Raw genomic sequence first — 23,924 nt, 5'->3', positions numbered from 1 at the left:
ACTGGAACCGCACCGGCCCCGGGACAGCGCCGGAGCCACGCCGACCCGACCCCCGTGAGGCATCCCCCTGCGTGGGGGAACAAGACGGGCCTGGGGAGTGACACGAAGCCCTCCACCAGCTGCAGCCCAGAATGAGGCGTAGATCGCTCTGCAACCCATGAGGCGGTGCCAGGGACAATTAAACCTCCGACTCGCCCTCCGATGAAGCAACCACCTGTGGGGAGGGACGAGAGGGGCCCGGAGAGGGACGAGGGGTCTTCCCCCGACCTCGACCTGGAGCCGGACGAGGAGGGTCCACCGACCCCTGTGGCTCCGCACGGTCCAGCTTCTGCCGGCGCCGTAGTGGAGTCACCTCGGCCTTAGACAGGATCACCTTGTCAAAGGACCAAGAGGGGCTTGGGGATACGACCCGAGCCCCGGCGACCTCCCTCGACACCACAGGGACTCCCGCTGGAGTTTGCGGCGAAGCAGAGACGCCGTAGCCTGAAGGAGGTGCCCGGAGGAGCCACACCCCAACAGCACCACATCCTCCAAGCCTGGATTCGAGCCAGGGATCCGCTGATGCCCCAGGAGGGGAAGGAGGAGAAGACGCCAACGAGGCCTGCAAAGCCGGCGCGCGTATGTCTCCATTTGGACTCTCGACGCCCCAACACCGGGAAACGGTGGCTAAGACGACACGCGGGTCGCATCGCCCGCGGTGAGTCCACGCCACCGGCAGGCCGGAAACCAGCCCCCGGGGACAAACTGCGTCACTTACCCACCGGGGAGCGACACTCACGAGACATCAGAGAAGGGTGAGGACGACGACATCCGCCGCCTGAAGCCGTCCGCCTAAGCGGACCGAGGGGAGGACGTCGACCTGGAGAGACACGCCGATAGAAGTTTCATCCGGCGCTCCCGCTGCGACTTCGGCTTCAACTGTGGCACGCCGCGCAATTAGTGTTGCCGTGATCCTCCCCCAAACACCACATGCAAATGAGGTGCGGGTCCGTCGCCAACATGAGACGCCCACAAAAACTGCAAGTTTTGAAGCCCAAAGGCATTTGCACACTGTTCCACCAAAAGAAATGGAAGAAAAGGGGGCCCTAAACAGGCCTGTAGTAAGGATTGGATCCGCGTTGCACGCACGAAGGCGCGCCGGGGTGGGTCTTTTTTTTTTGTGTCCTCATTCACGTTCATGGTTTCTAGCTGCCAGGCAACCAAAGAGGGTAGTGAGGTATAGAGAGAACAGTCATGCTGCCTCAGTCAAAACTGTCAGGGAAGGCGAGCGGGAGATGGTAAGTAGTTCCCAACAGCAACGACTGGCTCACTAGAATCAACACACCTTGTTACCCAAATGGCAGATGACACCCATTGAGCCAGTTACTATCATGACTGATGCCAACCGAGAATCGGGCATTGCAAAGAAAATAAACCATGGCTACGTAATCATCGGACCTGGGGAAAAAAAAAAGAGATTCAATGTGATCAGTCCAACAAATGCCAGAAAGCTCTTTTGTCTTGTTTCCCAGCGCTGGCGAGGTCTAGTTTCGAGATTTGAAGGATTGAATTGCACCATTCGTGAAATGTAGGGGTAGATGCATCCTTCCAATGCTTGCAGATTTCTCTGCGGGCCGCCAGAATAGAATAGAACAGTAGATTTTTGGCTGAATCTGGTCCCCGACTCCAAAGATGACAATGCGAAGGTCGATCACTACTTTAAAGCCCAGAGAAGATGAAAGTTTGTTGCTGATTGAGTCCGAAAAAGGCGCCAGGTGAGGGCAATCCAAGAACATATGCGTATCCGGGGCCTCTTTTAAACCACACAATCTCTAGTTTTATCAAGACTGGACTATGGGAACTCAATCCTAACAGGCATCCCCAAATCGCACCTGGCACAACTAAAAACAACACTTCACGCGGCAGCAAGAATGATCACAGGCTGCAAAAAATATGACCACATCTCCCCGGCACTCAAAGAACTCGAATGGCTCCCTGCGGAAATGCGAAGTACCTTCAGAACGGCCTGCCTAACCCACAAGGCCCTCCACACCGGCAAACCGGAATACCTGGCTAACAAGCTCAAAAAAGCAGGCCAAGCCAGAAATCTGAGAAGCTCTAACTCCCTGCTGCTCATCCTACCAAAAACCAGAAGAAAGAGAACTGCGGACTGCTCTTTCTCAGGAAATGCCCCCAAAATATGGAACGCCATCCCCCCGCACATCAGAACTCTACCGTCCTATGCAGAATTCAAGAGCCAACTTAAATCCTTGTGCCTTATCCGCTCCCTTGGTTGTGGATAACTTGGAGCTGCAAACATCTCAGTATCCTTGCGGTAATGTTGAATCCAGCACCAAGAAGCCCTGCTGTCCGAACTTTTCTTCTTTCCAAATTGTCTCTCGCCGATTGCTTTTATTGGGTTTGTCTCATGCTGTTCTCTTTTTCTTGTCCTCTACTGTGAAGCGCTCTGATACCTTCGGGTCTTGTTAGCGCTATAGAAAACTTCTAAATACCTTGCACAAACCACAGGACCCCCCAGAGAAAACTTGGACAACCTCTGTGGGGAGTAGTATGCCCTATGTAGGGTGGAAAGATGGTTTCTACGAAGCCAGGCTGGTTTAACTAAGTCCCAGAGTACTTTACAGGACATTAACCCTATCCATGCTAATGACGGAACCGCTCCGTCACCAGCCGCGGTGGCGCTGTGCTGATGACGGAGTGGTTCCGTCATGGCCCGGCCGCCGCACCTGCGCAGTGCTGATTTGGCGCCTGCGCTTCGCGTTCTATTGAGCGGGCGGGGCCATGACGGAACCGCTCCGTCATGAGCACAGCTCAACCGCAGCTGGTGACGGAGCGGTTCTGTCACCAGCATGCCCCCCCGCCGGGCAGCCGCCCCGCCCCCTTAGCACTGCGGCGGAATAGCAGCCGCAGTGAAGGGGTTAACCACAGATCTTTCACATTCAAGCCTGGCATCGATTCTCCCCACAATAGTTCTGGAAGGTGGAAGTTGCCCTCGATCTCCTCCAATATTAAATTGTACCACAAAGAGATCTCTTTTTTTGCTGACGGTTTATCTAACAGAAGAGATTCGAGTTCACAACCTCCCCCTAATAGCAAGTTGATTCAGCGTGTAGTTTGGGTGGTAACAGCTTGAGCCCAACTCGATATTTGCAAGTATTTAAATCTGGACAAGTTGGGCCACACCGTGTTTAATAGATATTCCCAAGGAAGCAAGGTCCCTTCAAGGAACAGATCTCCCCAGACTGATATTCCAGCCTCTCTTAACGGGAGTACTAGTGTGTCACATGCCCAGCCTGGAGCCAAGGGTAACTCCCATATTGGAGATCTGCTAGAATAATACCCCAAGTTAATTGTAGATCTCATCTTTGCCCAAGTTCTTGCCAGGCCATGCAGCACCTTCAATTTTACCTTTTTTTTTTATTTGGGATCAACAAACTTAAACAGGTAGCCAGATTGACCGACACCTTCAAACTCAATAGAGCCAAAAACATACTGCCAATACCCTCATCTGTTGGCGTTTTGAGAAGCATTCGTGAGTGCGATAGTTGAAACGCCCACGCATAGCTCTGTAAATCTGGGCCCGCCAGCCCCCCCTTCTCCCTGCGGCGCCTGATTTTTTTCCAGGCTATCCTTGGGCTTTTATTTTTCCAAAGAAATGAAGAAATTTCGCCCTGTAACTTAGCCAACAAGGAAGGGTAAAAAAAAAGTGGAATTGTGTTGGATAAAAAGAAACCTTCGGCAGAATAGACATTTTTACCAGATTCACTCTACCTAACAAAGACAGGGGGAGGTGTTGCCAAGATCTCATTAGCTTTCGACATTCTTTTGCGATTACTGCAAAATTCAAGGGGGAAATCTGAGTAATATCTTTAACGATGTTTAGCCCTAGCTAGCGCAAACTTGCACTTAATTGTTCATTGAGACCGCTCGCATCGTCGTTCCAAACCATAATCTCAGTCTTTGAGGCATTTATCTCATATCCTGACACTTCCCCGAATTCCAAGGCTAACTTAATGGCTGCAGGGAACGCGGTGCTACTTTCTGATGTCAATATCATGACATCGTCCGCATAGAGGGCCACCCTCTTTTCCCACTCTCCATAGATAAAGGGCTTGATGGTATCATCCTCTCTTAATTTCTGCGCAAAGGGCTCGATATAGAGGTCAAATAGCAGAGGGGGTAGAGGGCAGCCCTGTCGTGTTCCTCTTGTAATTGCAAAGGGTTCAGACAGGACCCCATTTACCAGTACAGAGGCAGTTGGACTATGGTACAGCAACTCCATCGCTCTACGGAAGCCCTCACCCACGCCGAATTTTGTCAAGGCCCCCAACAGGAATGTCCAATTGACCCTGTCGAAGGCCTTGGTGGCGTCCAATGTGAGGATAGCCAATGGAATGGAGTCCTTAATCGCTATATCTATGACGCCTATAAGATCATAAGTAAGTTCGTAAAGTTGGCGACCCCTAACAAAGCCCTTCTGGTTAGGGTGTAAAATATCAGGGGCAACCAGGCCCATCCTGCTTGCTAAAAGGGATGCAAAGATTTTGTAGTCTGCATTCAAGATTGATATGGGACGGTACGAACCACAGTTGGTAGCAGGTTTACCAGGTTTCAGAATAAGCGTGATAGATGCGCCATTCAAAGATGTTGGTGGAAGGGCCCCCTTCTGCAGTATTTGATTAAACAGGACAGCAAGGAAGGGAGATATTTCTACCACCAGATTTGTATAGATCTCAGCTGGCAAGCCATCTGGGCCTGCAGCCTTGCCTCCCTAGCTGCCCTGAATAGCCAACGCCACCTCATCCTCAGTAATCTCCCTATCCAAGAAGGCACTTTGTTCAGAAGATAATGATGGTAGGGAGACACCTTCTAACCAGCTATCTACACTGTCAGTAGTGATGTTCCTATCCTCCTGATATATATTTCTAAAGAAATCCTTAAAAGCTGTTCTAATTTCTGAGCCTGAAGAGAGGGTGCCTTTGCTCGTTATTACAGAGTCTATGATGTTGCGTGCCTGGTCAATTTTGGACTTCCAGGCCAGTAGTTTGCCAGCCCCCTCCCCGTATTCGAAATGGGATAACTTGCTTGCCTCCCATTTCTGGTGGATACGTTGATTCAGGACGGAAGCCAGTTTCTCGTTTAGGGCAAGCAAGTTTTTGTGTAGCAATGAAAGATCGTGATTAGGAGCATTATAGCTGGTATCTAATTCAGCTTGTGCAGCAAGTAGGTCAGTTTCAATGGATACTATTTCTTGAGTGTATTGCCTCCTTCGAAACACAACCTTGTTTTTAATTACACCTCGAAGAAAGCACTTGTAAGCATCCCATACTATACGAGGTTCCGCAGAGCCGATATTTACTTGCATAAACTCGCGGGTTTCAGATTTAATAGATGAAACATCATCTGGAGACGAGAGAAGGGATCGGTCGAGAGACCAAGATCTAGAAGAAGTTGTAATTACTCCATAGAGATTTAAAGATACTGAAGAGTTGTCGGACAGATGCGAGGGCAAATAACTGATGTTCTTTACCGAGTCTACCAAATTACGACTTATTAAAATGAAGTCGATTCTGGATTGGTGCCGGTATTTAAAATTTCGGAACGAAAATCCAGATTCCAGCCTTGCTCTTATCCTCCAAATATCTGTAAGTCCATACTGACTCATACAGTTAAGAAGAAAAGCTCTAGATTTTGACAATGCTTGCTGCCTGCTGCTTGGCGACTTATCAAGCAAGGGGTCGAGCACGATGTTAAAATCCCCTGCTATAATAATGGGCTCTGGGAAATGCAAAAGGTGAGAAAATAATAGTTCAAGAACTGATGGATCATCCCGAATGGGCCCATAGTAACCTACTAAAGTCAAACGAGCTCCACCTATGTCTACAGTAGTAATTACCCATCTCCCTCCGGAGTCCACCTTCTGCGAAATAACACTTGTATTTATGTTTTTTTTTAAAAGAATAGTCACACCCCTTATGTTCAGTGTTTGGGAGGAAGATACAGAAACGTTAATCCACCTATTTTTCTTGGCCAATTCGAGCATCTCAGCCTCAATTAAGTGTGTCTCCTGGAGTATAATGACCTGCGCATCCGAATCTCGCAAGTATTGTATGATCTTATTTGCTCTTGGTTTGGCGCGCAGGCCATTTACATTCCAGGAGAGGATCCTAAGATTACTCATAGGTCAAGAATCCTGCCTTACCCGTAGATCCGCTTAATCTGCTAAATCTAGCTAAAAGAAGAGAATCAACACTAATTCCTACCATATTTAAGTTAACTACCCATGTTTTATTAAAAAAATGACCAGAAACCGAACCCTAAATGAGGAATTTTTGTGTTTATTTACCCAACCCCTAACACCCCAGTGCCCCAACCTACCCCCCCCCCTCCCATGAGGAACCCTTGTACTATCTGACCGGATCAGGTCCGGCTGATGGTACCCCTTCCCCTACCCAAGCCCCTGCAGAGTGAGTTCTAAAAGTATTTTTTTTTATTTATAATCCTATTTTTTTATTATTTTTTTTATAGTCATTATAAGTTTTACATTTAGTTAGATAGCCCTAACTTGTGAAGTTCCTTATTGTTTTTTATTATATCAATTGCCCCTTTTTCTTTAGACCCTCATATCAACCTGACATAATCATACTCACTAGAGAGTTAGAGAGCTAGGTGGCTAAAGGAACCCAAGAATTAAGAGACCTGGGACTAAAGCCAAAAGGCTAAGGAGGGGGAGGGAGAAACAAAACAGATAACTGACCAGTGATACGGGACCTGTGTAGTTAAATACAAATTCAAGTTACTTCTCTTTTCTAACAAGAGGCCCCCTTTCCCCCCCTAGAGACAACAACAACTCATCAGCCGCCTGAACTAAGCAAACATTAAACATCTTGTTGTTAAACATGATCTTCAGAGCAGCGGGAAAACCCATTTGAACTGTTGCGCCCAGGCCCCGAAATGCTTCCATCCTCCTCCCCAATTCCCACTGCTTTTCCAAGGTAGTCCTACATAGGTCAGATCGTATCTGGAAAGGGAACCCTTTGCCTGTTAAAGATTTTTGCCTTAAAGCTAGGTTAAGGATCTTCTCTTTTAGGGCGTAAGTATGGAAGTTCACCAAAATCTTCCTTGGCTTAGTCCTTTGGGGGTTACGCCCAAAGTGGTCTCTATGTATCCTTTGGATGTCTTTAGCTAGCTCCTCTTCAGACAGGTCAAGGTTGGGGGACTGCTTTAAAAGCGGAATGATAAAGCCTTGAACATCCAAGACCTCACAGCCCTCTGGTACATTCAGGATTCTAATGTTACCACGCCTTGCATTGTTTTCCAGTGTTTCCATTCTTTCCGCTATTGCCAAGTCCTCCTTCTTAAGTTTCGATATATCCTCTTTAGCATTATCTAGATGCAGGGATAGCCCACCAACTGTCTCTTCCAGAGCCTCCGTTCTCGCAGTGAGACCATCAATTTTACTGTCAAGTGACTCACAGTAACTTCTGATCTCTCTCTGATTTGATGCGGACTCTTTAAACCCTCTTTTAATGTCAGCCGACAAAGTGGAAAACATAAGCTGCAGTGTAGCCATTGAGATACTTGAAGAGGGGTCAGAGATGGGGAGAATATGACCACTAGATATTGACGTATCTTCTGTAGTGGGCGGAGTATCAAAAATTGTTTGTAGAGAGCTATCAAGATTAAACTGCATCTCAAGAGTTTCCCCCCCATGACCTACTTGGTCTTGTTCTATTCCACTCCTGGAGCATGAGTCAGTAATGAGATCAATTACTGATAAGTTGGAAGGACCCTGTTTGCTCCCGGATGGTGCGCAACCGCCCTCTTTAACCTCATTAGGTGGAGAGACCAATGTAGCCTCTTCCTTAGAGACACTTTGCCCAGTCAAAGATGATGGTAACATAACATGGTTATCTTGTTCATTACGACAAGAAGTTACACTCACCACCTCGGCCGGGGGGATCAACAAGGCCTCCTCCATGTTTGAAGTCGAAAAGATAGCCGGTACAGAGACTGGTATAATGTCTAAGGCAGCCGCTACGGGTGGCGGATATGGTTCAGAAGTTGACATAAAACCTGGTGGGGGTGGGGCACTGAAAGCTTCTGGGAGACTTAACTGTGTAGGTGTACTGAGTGGACCGGGGGTGACCGAGATAGCGGAGAAGTCGCAAACGCAGGGGGGTTGATCTTGACCCAGATCCAGTACCTGCGGGACAACTTTGAAAAAAGAGCGTAGTGAAGGCGTAATCCTAGAACTAGAAGTGGGCACGGGTTTGATAGCCTTAATCCCCCTATGTGAACGCTTGGCCTTAAACCCAGTTAAAAGATATGAGGAAGTCTTACTTGATGTGTGACCCCCTGATATTATTGTGGTGTCTTGGGAAGGGACCCCTAGCTCCTGCTCAGAAAATGTTTGAGAGATCTGGACCGCTGATAGTCCACTTCCCCCCCCCCTTTTTTCTTACGGTTGTATTTTGCTTTGTTAGTAGCTTTACTCTGTGCTCCTTTACATGTAGATAGTATCGCAGTAAAGGGGATCAAAGGAGCTACTACTGTAGCTTGAACCCCAGCTAACTGCCCTCCTTCCTCTTTCCCTTTCACCTCCTCTTCCAGCGCTGAAACTGCACCTTCAGACATCTGCCGCCCCCCCATACCCCCCCAACCCCCCCCCCCGGTGCTGCAGTCACTGCTTCTGCTACTTCTTCTGATTCTGCGATTCCACCACCACCGTCGATGGTATGGTGTTGTTGGAGGTAACAGAGCTAACAGCGCTGAAACGAGAGTCTCCCCAGAGACTCCGCAACCACCTACCTCGGCCGAGCTCCACGGCCGCAAGCCTGTCGGCGTCTCGGTCTGTGAAACCGCCGCGGCGCCGACTCGAAGAACCGCTGGGTCAGCTTGCACCACGCCCCCGAGGCGAAACACATTGACACGGGAGTGCCGCAGCCCAAGTACTGCACAACACACGAAGGAGATGAGGGTAACGGCACGGAGAAAAAAGTAACTCAAAATGCTCACGCATCAAGAAACTCCAAAGGTAAAAAGCTTGTACTTGACCAAGTGTATCAGGTAGATTCACATCATTTTCCGATGTCCATCTTGTCCCGTAACCTTTGGATCTCCCACTCTGCCGGGGCTCGGAGAGGAGTACCGCGGCAGCTAGCCTGCTGACGCCATGTACCTCGATCCCCCAGCAAGTGTGGGCGAACTTGCGCCAGGGTGGGTCTTATGTGACCTCGCTGACGTCACGTACGCGGACGACGCCTGGGCGAAGTCGCGTGATGTCGTCCCGCCCCGGCGAGCAGGGATGCTTTGGCAAAATGTTTCCGGATCCAGTCTCACGCCTGGGGATAATTCTACTTGAAGGAATCTGCGGCTAGCAGTCTCTATCAGATTGTCTTAATATTGTACATATAAATCTTAATGCTGTTATTCTGCCTGTCTCAAAAGACTCCCTGTTTCTCTCTCTCTCTCACGCGCACAAACATTTATCTCTATAGCTCCCAGATATCCTTTTTGCAGCAATACTTCCCGATGCTGCTGTGATATTGTTTGATATACCAGAGGAATTGGAGCCAAGCTATAGCCATGAACTTCAAGGTATGTTTTGAAGCTAAGTTATTAAGTGCAAATTAGCCTCACAGCTGTTCCTTCTCTGCCCACCGGGTGCTGAAATCAGGAAGCATGCATACAGATCAAAACTTGCAATTAGGGTCAGGATTTCTGCTGACAAACGCAGAGTGCATAGTTGAACTGTCTACTTTGACTCCAGATTGCTTTTGAAATTATGTGATGATTGAGAAGCTGATGGACATCACTGTTTGGAGTCTTTTGTTCTTGACAACACTCTAGCAATCCTACAAGAAGGGCTGTAGATAATAACAAGCATTATATAAGAACAATATCTGATTGGGAAGGTACATTTAGGATTTTAGGATGGTTTTGAATATGTGATATCAAGACTAAATTAAACATACATGATAAACCTTTTGTAAATTTTTGTATCCCATATCAGTATGTGTGCATTGGATTAGAGGACATAATGGTAATATGGAATCGTGAGGAGTAATCTAAAGATTAGTTGTGGTCAGGCTCACTGTAAATACAGTCAACCTCCAGGGCAGCCCTGAATTGTGCGATCACTGGATTTGTTTGCAAGTTGTTGTGGAACAAGTTCCAATGGAAGTATTTCAGCAGTCTCAATGACCATAACCTTGGTGAAATTCGGGGGGATTAAGGTTGGACAACAGATTAAAGGCTGTTGATTAAGGATTACTAGTAGTGGTCTAGCAGCAGAGGGGTTCCTAAAGGTAACTGGGGAGTTCTACATTTGATACTAGGGCCAGGACTTTGTAGAGAGCCCTGTTTTTGAAAGATAACTATCCACCACATAAGAATGTCACAAAACAACAGCAGAAACCCTCGGCCATGGGTGGAGCGCACAGTTAGTGTAACCTATGGCCAGTAACACCCGGTGCTCTGCAGCACATTTAGCCCCTTGATCGCGGCTGCGATTCTGCGCGGCGTTTTTTTAAGTGGGCGGGTTTTTGACGGCCCCCAGCCGTCATCAGCACAAGCCCACCGTAGTGCATGACGGCTGGGGGCCGTCATCAGCATCAAAGGGGTTAAAAGCCCACAGAGCACACTTAGATACAGACAGTTGTGTTTATAGAGAGGAACAAGTATTGGCAATGTGAGAGCTTTTAGCTTTGCCAATGTCTTTTAGCCATGTTGTACAGCAGCATGACTGCTGTTTAGCATGGCTAAAAGTTAGTGGTGTGGCATAGAGGAAGAGTGGAGCAGAGGAGACTGGTGTAGATTGAAATGGTGTGAAGTGACGTAGAGTAGACTGGGGTGACGTGGAGTGAAGTGGCACAAAGTAGCGTGGAGTATAGTGGCGCAGTGTAGAGTGGCATAGCATGATGTACAGTGGAATGGAGGGAAGAAAGGTACAGTGAAGTGTTGTAGAGTGGCACAGAGAAGAGTGGCATAGAGTGGTATTGTGTGGAGAGGTATAGAGTGTTGTACCGTGGAGTGGGGTAAAGTAGAGTGGCGTAGATTACTGGTATATGGTGCAGTGGCGTAGAGTGGGATAGAGTGGAATGGTGTGGAGTAGCATGGAGTGGCATACAGTATAGTGGCATGCAGTTGCACAGAGTGGAGTGCTCTGGAGTGGCGTAGAGTAGATTAGTGTGGAGAAGAATGGCGCAGACTATAGTGGCATAGAAAAGAGTGGAGTGGAGTGGGAGGGATAATGTGGAGTTGCGTAGAGTGCCATAGAGTGGCATTGTGTGGATGGGCGTAGAGTGGTCAGAGGGGAAAGGAGTACACTGGAGTGGCATAGAGTGGGACAGAGTACAGTAGTGTAGATTAGATTGGTATTGAGTAAAGTGGTGTAGAGTAGAGTGGTGCAGAGGGGGGTGGAGTAGAGTGGTGTGGAGTTGAGTGGGGTAGAATAGAGTGGCATAGAATAGAGTGGCGTGGAGTGACATATAGTGGCACAGAGTACACTGGCGTAGAGTGGAGTACCGTATGGTGTCATATTGTGGCACTGTATGGAGTAGAGTCTCTGGGAATGGCATAGAATGGAGTGGCGTGGAGTGGTGTAGAGTGGCTTAGAGTAGAGTGGCGTAAAAAAGTACTGTTGTGGGTGAAAGTAACTAAAGCATCAATAGAAATGGCAAATAGGGTCAAAGCAACATAAATAAGAAGCTGTATGCCAGTATGGATACCGAAACGCTTAGAATTTTTTTTTTAAATGTGCTTTGTTGAAAGACGAGGAATAACACATGTACTTGGTCCATGCTCCAGGGAGGTGCTCACAAAAGAAAGGCAAGAAAGCCTACTGGAGCTAAGCAATGGAAAGACTTCAAATTATAACAATAACAAAAGCAAATGATGGTATGCTGTGGGTGGGTTGTGAGTTAACAATTGTAAATAATGTGTCTCGCAGGTCAGCACATGCGCTGTGTAGGCTTCACCTGAATTGGGCAGACCAGTATTGCTAAACAGGGGTAGGATGGCAAGGCTCTCCTTGACATCCAATAATTTTCACCCCTGCAAGAGGTAAATATAGACTCCTATATTTGTTGTTCCCTGCCTCCTTCCAGGCAGCCGCATTGAAGAACAAAGATCAAATGTTCGGGCTCTATTTTATTCATCATCCAAAATGGTCAATGAAGGATGAAAATGGCGGGGGATTACCACATTTAGAGCATTTACACTAAAATGCCTGCGCAATAGCGACAGTTGCCAAGATGTTTTAAAAGTGATGCAACTTTCAAACACTTCTTAAGCAGTAACACCCATTAAATGCAACCCAGCCACAACACTGACTATTATGGTTTCTGTTCAGGTTGAGACAAGTGGTTTTGAAGTAACATATTCTAAAATTGTGAAAATGTGCAGCATCAGCCTCCCTTGGTCAAACTGGGTTAACAGTTAAAAGGTGTGTATGAACTATTTTTTCATAGCAATTACATTCAATCACACTTATGGAAAAAGGCTGCCTAAAATACGGCACACTCGTTTTACAAAAGACTGAAGCTAATTTTTTTTTTTACATCTGATCATGATTAAGTTTTGGACTTTTTCTACGAGCACAATACGCTCTGTTAAGTCTCACAAATCAATAATAGCAGCGCTACTTACCGCTCCTTCTTGGTCGACGTCAGCCCCCATCTGAAGCAGGTATTTAACCGACTCTAAGTGGCCCTTTCTGGCAGCCCAAATCAATGCTGTGGTTCCAAACTGCAAATACGAACAGCATAAATCAGTCAAACACCCACTCATGTTTTTGTTTTGCTTTTACAGTTTATATTTTTAGAACATGAGACAATGCAATTTAGATATAATGATGGAAATTATGCGCCCAGTCAGATATTATCAAACGTAAAGCACATTAGACAGGAGCACCAAATTGAGGCATTTTAGCGCAAAATAAACCTCAAGCAGCTCCAGGGTGTCACACTCACACACACACATTTAAGATAAACGCTCAATTAAGACGTAAAAAACAACGCACAGGGGAAATATGTTAAACAGACCACGGTTCACTGGGTAATGTGGAACTGCAAAATCAAATTTAGTTCCCTTTCCAAGAGTGCTCAGGAGTGCCAAGTTTAAGGATAGCCGTTTTGGAAAATATAAACCACACATTTCAGACTTCAATGTTTTGGGAGATACACAAGAAAATAAAGTAATTAACATAATTATATTTAATCCATAATGACCACAAGCTTGCAATCAAGTGCCCGATACGTTTCACAGAATATGTTTGTGTCCTTTGCAAATCAGTGTTTCATCAGGAGAGGAATGAGTACTTATTTTCCTAAAATGAAATCTTTTATTGATGCAAAAGTGCGTACTTCTACAGCAATTTTATGGCTGTTTTGTAAGCAGTGATCAAAGCACACAAAAACATACATGCGTCTGTTCTAGTAATTTTTTTTAATTTACTTTTTGTTATTCTGTTTTTTAGGCACGCACATTTACTAAACATGTTGGAGAACTTGGCAGTATTGGACAATGGACATAGGTGAGAATTAGGGCCTTATTGTGAGTGTCCCAGACACGGACCAAGTAAGTCACACCCTTGACGTTGGTGTTGTGAGGGGCTCGCTCGGGAGACGCAGAGTTAGCTGGGGCCCCATTGAGGAACAGGGAATTACTGGGTGAAACTAATTTCGGGTCCGATTCACCCTGTAATATCCATTCCTTGCCAGAGTTTTCCATTGTGTCTGCAGCTGACAGGTCTGGAGGGAACATGCCAGGTCCGCTATGTTCCCGTGAACCTCATATTTGCAATAGACTGAATAGTTCACGTTACTGCGTCCATCTGAATCCAGGAGCAACCAAAGAGCTTTAGTGTTGAAGTCAACATAAGTCCAAGACCAGGACCCAAAAAGCACAATTTTGGTATCACGTTATACAGCTTATGAAGCACAAAATGCAAAGCAATTTTTCTCTAGGTTTGGTAGATAAACAGACGAGTAGGTTGGAAAACTTGGAAAGAAAAAGGCACTCAAAAACAACAAAATGGGTCTTTGTGGATTTATAGAAAGTCAAATCAGGTGGGAAAGAACTCCGATATCGAAAGGTAGTTGATTCCAAAACTGTAGGTACAGTACAGTGTAACATCTAGCTCCTTGGGTCAAGCTTCTGGATTCTGCAGTAGAAAGAGACTGCTAGCAGGACAGAGGCTTCTGCGGAATGTATCAGAAGACATTTTGTTGTGTCTGTGTAACAGGGAAGAAAGACCTAGAGCAGCATTAGTAGGCTGAGAACATCAAATGTAATTTCGGCAATCAATAGTAACAAGAGAAGGCTTCACACTATGGAGGAAAAGATCACACTCCTTAAAACCACAAAGAATAGGTTGGTTATATTTTGGTCAGTCTGTCGTTATTCGGCTTACACATTTGATGTGTTCCAACTTGAAGTTTGACACTACCCTCAAATGCTGCATACAGCGCCGGTGGGATGAATTAGAGAATGCACTGGAGTCGATTTAGCTGGCTGAAACCTACGTTATTGCATCACTGACTTTCATGACCATATTACGGTCCTGCCCAAGGAAGGCACCTAGGTTTTACACCTCTTTAGGGAATGCCATTTGTGATCAAAGAAATAGCAGAACAAGCAGCTGAAAGGTTACTGAGGGAGAGTTAGGGGAAGCAGTAGAACGATTGCTTTAGTTTTAAATGTTTTTATAGGATAAAAACACAACGACAAGTACCAAGAACTTGTTGGCCCACTTGTAGAAATATCACCAGCAATCAGTAGTACATCACAAAACCATACCTTTTCTTCAATAGCAAACTCTCCACAACAATAAATGTGTGCTAAACAAGAAAGATAAAAGCAATACTGTGGTCCATTCAGACATACTTCACTACCTCACTAGAAGGAACGATGCCCTGTATGATCAAGGGTAGCTGAGACCCCATTCTTCCCTCCTGACAATTCTTTCTTGTGATGAAATCCAACATCTATTTAGGAACTGAATGCTAGCCAGGTCGTTCTGGAGGAAAATCATTCTTATAGTAGAACAAAAAGCACAGGTCTGCACCAGATGACTTTCCATAGCCATGAGACTCACAGTTTGAGGATCATCTCCAGCAAAAGGCCAACAGCACATAGCAAATGGCTTGAAGCTGGAGTGCTGCCTCAAAGCCACTGGTCTGAATGAATTGTGAAGGGGGACAAAGGAAATAACAGAAACACATACATAAAAAAGACTCCAATTCTAAGAGGAAGGCCCAAGTAGGGAAATTCCTAAGCACAAGGGATCGCTATGGTTCAACAGAAAAAAAGGAACTGGCGAGGGTTCACATCCATGCACTTTTGATGGCGTGCCACATATAGGTTGCTCATATAATGATAATACCGGATTACAGAACTCTATATTAACAACAGGTTCAGAAGTTTCTAGCCCAGCAATGAGGAGGCAGGACTACTGAAAGATACAAAAGGGAAAGAGCCATGACATAAAGAGTTTGTCCCCCTTGTCACGCAGCTGACTGAACAGTATTGTACCGATCACCAACACAAATACTCAAAAACGGGTGTTCTTTGAGCAAACTCAAACATGAAAAGTCTACAAAAGCTAGAAAGCCTAAAGTAACTGCAATCAGAACACCTCCCACAAAAAGCTGTAATCTACACATTTAGTAACATTTTGATTGAGGCACAAACTAACAACTGTACGGGAATTCTCCGAGAAACCGAAAAGGGATGAGGGAAATTTAAGTAAAGCAAAAGCTTGTGTTGCCATCAAGAAGTCCAATTCACAAAATGAGTAAATCCAACTATGAAAAGGCATAAGAAAAGAATATTTACAATTGTTTTGCACCTTACAAAAGTGACAGGCACACATAACACAGAGTAAACTTTGACTTTGGCAGCTTCCTTTAGGTACATCTATAAACACTAAAAACATAAACCTTGTACTTCTAATTCTTTAATGTCAATCTCCTTCTGCAACTGTATATCACAACATGTACTGATAATCAAGTATAATTTATGAATTTCATTAACATATTAGTTTTAGGTCCCCTTTAGCCTTAATATGTTTGCCTATTTGTATGGCTCGGGCAGGCCTATAAGCCATTTTACAGAGGAAGTACATTTTAAGAAACTAATGAAGTCAGTAGTGCATTAATTTAATGCATCTCTGCTTCAAAGACGTCTCACATTTTGTCTGTACGATCCTGCCACCTGCTCATTAGATACGTTTTGCAGAAAGTAACAAGTTTTTGCCATGTGTTTTTGCCCCATAAACTTGTATAGAGTGAAAATGTATACACACTGTTCAATTTAACTTGCATTTTAGTATTATATGCTCCACTGACTGTTTTGGGCGAGAGTTGTGGTCAGTGGGGATAACAATTGTCTCTTGATTATTGGCTATGCTGCTCGCTATGATTGCATTAAACACCTTAGACCTTTGGCTTCCAGACGTGTTGTGTTTTGTTTTAACAACACTATCCGTATGACCACATATTGATCTAAGAGAGGAAAATCCTCCACTAAAGGGTTAGAATAAATGTGCAACTCATATTAAGTTTCTCTCTTCACATGAACATTAATGTACATGTGGAGAAAGCTCTTCCCCTTCATTCTTGTAAACAACCTCCACCTCCTCTCTCCTTGAATTCCACAAGAAGCCGAAGACATGCTTTCCAATAATCAACCTATTATAGCCAGGGCTAGGCACACACACCTGCTCAGTGCAAGGACACCCTTGCAGGTGATAGTGTGATTTACAAATACAAATGACATACCCTTACAATGTTTGAGGCACTTTCCCATACTAATTTGGCGACTTATGTATGGGGAAAGACATTGATAATGATATAGAATACCCACAAAGTTACACTCTTGTGGGTGTTAATCAGATAACCTTACTGGCAGCCATCCAATACGACTCGCATCTAAACAATGTGAAACGTAACCAAATAAAATATTAACAGTAACCTATGTTCCGGGCCATGAGAATCTGAAAACTCTAGGAGGGAAATGGGACCTCCATTTGAAATTCATAGGAAAAAATCAATTTCCCAACAGCCCCCCTTAAAACTTACAACTTTGGAGTATCCAAATTAAATGGTGGATTTTAAAGTGCCTTCTGCACCCTCAAAATTGAATAATCCCGAATATGTAATTGGCAGATGGAGACAACACTATGGCATACCTAAAGTTTTAGAAATTGGTCCCAGTATGCTTGGCTATGACAAGTCATGTTTCACGACATATAGCAAAACTATTTAAAACGATGGGCAATTAAGGGAACGGGCCCAAAAAATATCTGTTGGCTAACTCTCCAGACAATATTTCTATTGTGAAATATATGCCACCCAAAACCTACATACAGATAGATACTATTAAGTAAGAAATTAAATGCATGCTTTGCAAACTTACTTTGTCAGAACAATTGACTTTGGCTCCATTATTCAGTAACAGTTGAACTATATCGGAGTGGCCTCTTCCTGCTGCCCAAATGATGGGGTATACGCTGTACTGTTTGAGAGAATGACAAGAAGTGGAAATCAAAAAGTCATATACATTTAAAAGAAGGTGTACAAAATATGCTAAATCATTTTTCTTTACGAGGATAATCACCTTACAGGGAAAAAAACTGATGTTGCCCCTACAAACTGCTCATATTTGAATGTTCTAGGTGCATTTTAGAAATACACAAACCTTATTATATCAATCTGTTATCAGGAAACAGCCCAATATGATGTTACTTGAATACAACACCAGTTCTCTATCTTGGGTGTTATCATGAACGTCATAAACAATCCACCCTCCTCCCCTGTACAGCTCATGGAACCGGTGCATTTAAAGTGGATTATTATGAATGATTACGAACATTTACATGGTATTTCACATGTGATTTAAGAAACTTTTCATCAGTATGATGATTGGGGCGGGGAATGTGAAGTATTTCTTCTAGATTCAGTGTTGAATTAGCATATCGAGCGCTCAAAATGGCGATATGTTTGGCTTGAGAAAGGTTGTCGAATCAGCCGAAACGCGTCTCCAATCAACTACAGCTATTTTTAGTGCTGCCTGAAGAAACAACAAGGGAATTTCTTTTTAACCCTGTGCAATAAAAATATGGACAGTTTCGGATCTTCGAGTGCAGGCTTTCTTTTTAATTAAGAAGGCACTCTTGAATATTATATATTATATATATATATAAAATTTTATTTTGTAAAATTCCATGGTCTTGGTGAAGCCAAACAACAAAAGTGTCTCTGCCCTACTGGGATACCTCAGGGGTTAGAAAAACTATATGGGGCCTTGCCCTGCCGTGCACAGCACTGGAGAAACACGAGCTGTTGAAGCTTGGCTTCTTCAAGTGACCAGAGTTAATCATCCAACATGCCATGACACTTCCACGAGTCTTACAAGACTTGTCACAAAAAACACTAGCTAAGGTCTGGAATACATTTCTGCTGTTGTTACATGAAGGTACACTTAGCTGCTACTGTTTACTTAAAACAAATTCTGCAACTTTCATATACATATTGTGCCATTTTCAGTAATGCCTTAACAACTTACCAAACCAGTAATATGTGGATTTGCTCCTTTTTCAAGAAGCATCTGCACGATTTCAGTATGTCCTTTATATGCCGCCCACATAAGAGCTGTCCAACCTCCCTGTTGAAAAAGGGACCACAACAATTTAAAGGAAACATGTGCCAAAAAAGAGAAGTAACATTCAAGTTATAAAGTCATTCACATTCTCCTGTCTAAAATGCTATCATCCAAATAAAAGACCAAGCGAAAAAAAGAAAGGCAGTAAAGGGATTGAAAAAATCTAGAGCAGAAACCTAGGTACAATCATACTGAATAACACTGAACTAGTGTTCCGAGAACCTTAAATATGACTCTCTTGCCCCCGGTTTCTTCTGGATGACTCCTATTCCACTCACTGCCACAAGACTTAACACCCCTTATTATTCCAACTTGCCCATTTCTGATGATGTATCCCCAGATCTAGTGACAGACCTATCTAGGATTGTAGATCTGTGGCCGAAATCCGTTTGGTGCCTCCTACAACATTCCGTCCTGATGATGATCCTATTCTAATTACATTTGCTTTGTGGGCAGAAACGATGACAAACTTCTACTGTGGACCATTTTTTTATTTGATTGTGGAATTCGACACTCTTAACTCGAGTGTTGCTTGTTACATCATAATGTCCCTATCAGTCACATGTATATATATTATGTATAGAACTTGCGCTCCAATTATTCACTTCATCCCTTTCACTGCGCCATCACTAAATAGCACCTTGTCTTTATATCGATAATGTGAACTGTAATTCCTAGCAAAAAACACAGTTGATGGACAGAATGTAGAACAATGTCATACATTCACCCCAGTACAAGGATCTGGGCCTAAATCCATCGTTTTTTTGCACTCCACACCACCCTGGGTTAGACACTGGCTATATGCAAATCAGCTCTGACCCTGTGCCTCATGGGAACAGTCCACTCCGAACTACCAAGCCATGTCTTTCCCAGACCGGAATCAAGCATCCAAGGACCGGTTTCTGGCAATCAGCCTTCATCAGCCTGGATAGCTTGACTCCAGTGGTGTGGAGAGCCTGGGACTCACGTCTGAGTATACCCAGCATACTCGGGGTGAAAATTGCAAAAAACACAGTTGATGGACAGAATGTAGAACAATGTCATACATTCACCCCAGTACAAGGATCTGGGCCTAAATCCATCGTTTTTTTGCACTCCACACCACCCTGGGTTAGACACTGGCTATATGCAAATTAGCTCTGACCCTGTGCCTCATGGGAACAGTCCAGTCCGAACTACCAAGCCATGTCTTTCCCAGACCGGAATCAAGCATCCAAGAACCAGTTTCTGGCTATCAGCCTTCATCAGCCTGGATAGCTTGACTCCAGTGGTGTGGAGAGCCTGGGACTCACGTCCTTGCTTTAGAACAAGATTACTTGTTAAAATGAAAATAAATGCACAGTTCGCATAATAAACCTTACTAGTAATAAAAGTTTTTTAAACTATTGCCGAGGCGGTCATGGGCCACACTTCCTCCCCATAGAGACCTGTGGCGTTGATGATAAGAGGATTAATCCCAGCAATAATTGAAGTTTTCAATAGGAAACTCTGCAAATCATGAGATTCTTAAAATCAGAGTTACAAACTCCATTTTGTGAGCAATAACAAAACCGTTGTGTGACTGTAGCTATTAGGCAGTTTCGTTTTTAAAACATACTACATCTCAGAACCAGCCTGTTAGCCTCACAAACAGCAGCGCTGGGGACTAAACGGCCACTTCTAACTGCAACTTTCATAGAAGTCTTAACACAGCAGCAGGCAGTTCACTGACCAAGACTGGTGCAGTCACATGGAAGTAAGGAGGGGCCTGAAAATGCCCCTTGAATCAAATGTTCACCCAAGCAAATACGTAGAATATCTCCTTTAAAAAGAAAGATGGCACGGCCACTTTTTTCATAATCATGGAAGCAAAAATGCACGCTCAGTATACTATATGCCTTAGGGTCGGATGTATGACCATGTGTTTTAGCGACTCGCAATTTGCGCTCAATTGTGTGTCGCAATTTGCGACTCGCTAAATGCCATGTACAACAGTGTCTGAGATACTGTTAGCGATTCCTAATGGGGTCGCAAATTGCATGCCTTTTGCATATTAATGAGGCACTCACAATTTGCGACCACATTAGGAATGGCTGGCCCTCCCACGGATGGTGGCCTGCTGAGCTCAGCAGACCTCTATGTCTTGGGACTGCTTTTAAAGTAGTTTTTAATTTTTTATTTTATGCAGCCCGTTTTCCTTAAAGGAAAATGGGATGCATTAAAAAAAAGAAAAAATTAACGTTTTTGTTTGATTTTTTTAGGGCAGGTTGTCCCTGGGACCACTGCCTGCCCCTAAAAAGTATTTTCCCTTGCAATCGCAAAGGGGGAGGGGTCCCTTCCCATTTGGGAGTGCTTTACCACCCTCTTGAAGAGGGCGGTAAATTGCAAGTGTTTTGCGACCGCAATTTCAGTCGCAAAACATTTGTACATAGGCCTCTGACTCGCTATTAGGAATTAAATGGTTTGTGTTGCGGGTCGTGAAGCGAAAACATTCTATTTCGGAAGCAAGAGAGGATCCTGCCTTTGGATCCGCACCAAAGTGCATAAGTCACATTTGTATGGGCTACAGGTGGGGCTGTGGTAGCAACTACTACAGAACAGGGCTACCCAGCTTTATGAGCCTCGCCTAACTTTGAACCACAGAGCCCTGCAGGACCACACATTGGACATGAGAAACCCACATTAATATGCAATATCAGACCATAACGATCTGTACCCCCTAAAAGGAGTATTTTCAGCTTGTGAGCCACTTTAATTAAAATACACACAATATCTGCTTAAAACGCACACATACTATAAGCTCCAAAATCCTGCCTCTTCGTTATTGCTTTCTACCATTCAGTCAAAACAGGGGTGCAACAATAGTAAATCATGCTATTATTCAAAAGTATGCCACGAAAAGCAGTAATATATTACTTACAATTCCAAGTAACCCACTGAAAATGAAACAATTACAAAAACGTATAACATCTCTTAGCAAAAAATACCATAACTAGGGGTTAATTATGTTAACAATTCATGGAACCCAAACTGCAGTGGTATTTCAAAATTATACACCTGCATTCATACTCTGCTTTAGCAAAAGAAGTGAATAGCGTCAACAAGCATGTGTGGAGCATATTTCCTGACTACACCTACTCTTGCAGCAGAGAGCGATATAATTACAGCAGCCAAATAGAAGTGAGAAAAAAACTACAGCTATTCAGCAGACGGAGAAGACAAACAAATGTGGATAAGTAAGGAGTTAACCATCTGATCAAAAACTCTTTTGAAATGCATATCTTAAATACAACTACAATTATTTTAAAAGTACAAAAGGAAAATGTAACCAACCACACTAGTTCCCTACCGGGTAAGCACTTGCAACAGGCATACACACACCGTGGAAAAGCGTTGGTTCTAAATCGCTAAAAATGAAAGGTAATTAACGGGATGAAAACAAATTAACACAATACCATGTCCCGGTGCTCCAGGTTAACATTCCACTCGAGCAGCTCTCGTATGACTTCCACGTGGCCCTCCTTCGCCGCACAAATGAGAGATGTCCAGTTATCCTAAGGAAGAGGAACAACACAAAAATCATGAAAAGCGCAACAGGTAATAAAGAGTGAGTAGAACAGGTAATAAGGCTGAGCACAGCAGGTGATAAGAATGAGCAGAACAGGTACTAAGGCTGAGCACAAACGGTAATAAGGCTGAGCACAAAAGGTGGTCGAGCACATACCAAGTGGTCGTACCAGGTGGACATCGGGCCGGAATATTCCAAGCACGAGACAGCACGGCTCGACGGGCTCAGCGCGAGGCAGAGCGCGCGGTTTCGAGCCTGCTATTTTTCTGCTTACACTAATGACAGTACGCACTCACGTTCAAATTATATACAAGGATCTGGTTACAGCTTGAGATGCAGTTGTGCTTTTCTCAACTTCTCTCTGAGGCTTTTAAACACACGCTGTCGCAGTAACCACGAAGAAAACGGTGGAAGGACGGCGTGTGCCTGGGCAGGGCCAAGGAGGATATTTACACAAACGTATTTAGTTGCTTTAAAACCTGATGAAAAGCAGGCATTTTAACAGCACCCTAGTACTGCATAAACGTTGGGTAAAGTACCCCAAAGTATTCAAAGGGATAATGCAAATACCAAGGAGCTGCTGGCAGAGAGGGCGAGTGCGTTCATGGTGTCCTGGAACTCGACGAGGTGGCATAGTCACCTCAATGGCATGCCATCAGGGGCGTAGGAGACACTAACATTCTGGGGGAGACAGGGACAACCTTGTGGGCTTTCCAGTGACCCTATACAAACCACCGCCCGTTAAACAAATACAATTGCATACTTTCGAAGTGAAATATTAAGAAAAGCAGGCATGTTGTAACAATTTTCATTTATGCTTTACTGTTATTTACATTCATATAGTAATCAGACCAGATGTTAAAAAAACATGTATATGAATCATCTTGATGCACCAAGCAAACATAGGTGGCTGACTTAGGGTGGGGGCGTCGTGTTTGCAAGTGCATTATGATTTGAAAAGTACCTGCTTCTGCATTCCTGGTCTCCAGCAATTTTCAGGCAACAATAAAAATGTGAAGATAACTTTGGTGATTAATGTTCTTTATTGAGAGTGATCGAAGGTTTGTCTAGTGGAAGTTTTGACTCTTGGTAAGGTAGACACAGTGCTTCTTTGTATGCATGCTGCAAAGAATGTGTACCATGCAGATCACAAAATGCATATCATGTAAATTGGTCAGTGAGTTACTGCCTTTGTCTGAGAGATTCTGTTGGTATTTGCAGTTTAAAAGTTAAAATCCTAACATTGAACAGTGAGCTATTAACCGTCATCAAAGAGCTGCATGAAAACTTCAAGGTATAGATTAGAATGTCATGATTTTTCCCCAGTCTTTCCTTATCCTGATGTTGGAAAATGGTTTCATTAGGATAGAAATCAATTCTGATTATTAAAGAGAACCCCCAACCACGGTGTTATGTTTTAAATTCTGAGTGTGTGCTTCTTTAGTGTTGCAAAGCCATCCTGTGCCCTGGGCACTCCCCAACGTTTTGCTGACTGGTACTGGTGGTACCTGACTCTGACAGACCCAGGCCTCTGCCTGAACAGGCCCAGGGCCAGTGCTATTCTGAAAGAGACACTTAAAGATACTGTGATAACACCTACATGCACTAGGGTGCACTATGGGTTAGGGTACCCCTATGATTGGCATGACCTCTCCTATAAGGCTCTAGTTCATACTAAGGCAGGGAGATTAGAACTACCTTTAAGTCCGTA

At 44.4% G+C, this 23,924-nt stretch overlaps 1 protein-coding gene across 5 annotated transcripts in view; it reads right to left on the bottom strand.

Annotated features, from left to right (window-relative positions):
- The window catches only part of KIDINS220 (kinase D interacting substrate 220), a 942,023-nt gene that overhangs the window by 745,988 nt on the left and 172,111 nt on the right, over window positions 1-23,924 (bottom strand). For all 5 annotated transcript variants that reach the window (XM_086926367.1, XM_086926369.1, XM_086926371.1 and 2 more), the window contains exons 4-7: window positions 22,101-22,199; window positions 18,571-18,669; window positions 17,422-17,520; window positions 12,652-12,750 (exon numbers count right to left, since the gene is read on the bottom strand). In XM_086926367.1, the coding sequence (XP_086782493.1) occupies window positions 12,652-12,750; window positions 17,422-17,520; window positions 18,571-18,669; window positions 22,101-22,199 (396 nt within the window). The remainder of the gene's footprint in view (window positions 1-12,651; window positions 12,751-17,421; window positions 17,521-18,570; window positions 18,670-22,100; window positions 22,200-23,924) is intronic.

This window comes from Lissotriton vulgaris, chromosome 6, assembly GCF_964263255.1.
Source record: "Lissotriton vulgaris chromosome 6, aLisVul1.2, whole genome shotgun sequence".
In the NCBI taxonomy this organism is placed as follows: Eukaryota; Metazoa; Chordata; class Amphibia; order Caudata; family Salamandridae; genus Lissotriton; species Lissotriton vulgaris.
The sequence above is the reverse complement of the archived record's forward strand: the minus strand, read 5'-3'. Positions and strand labels throughout refer to the sequence as shown.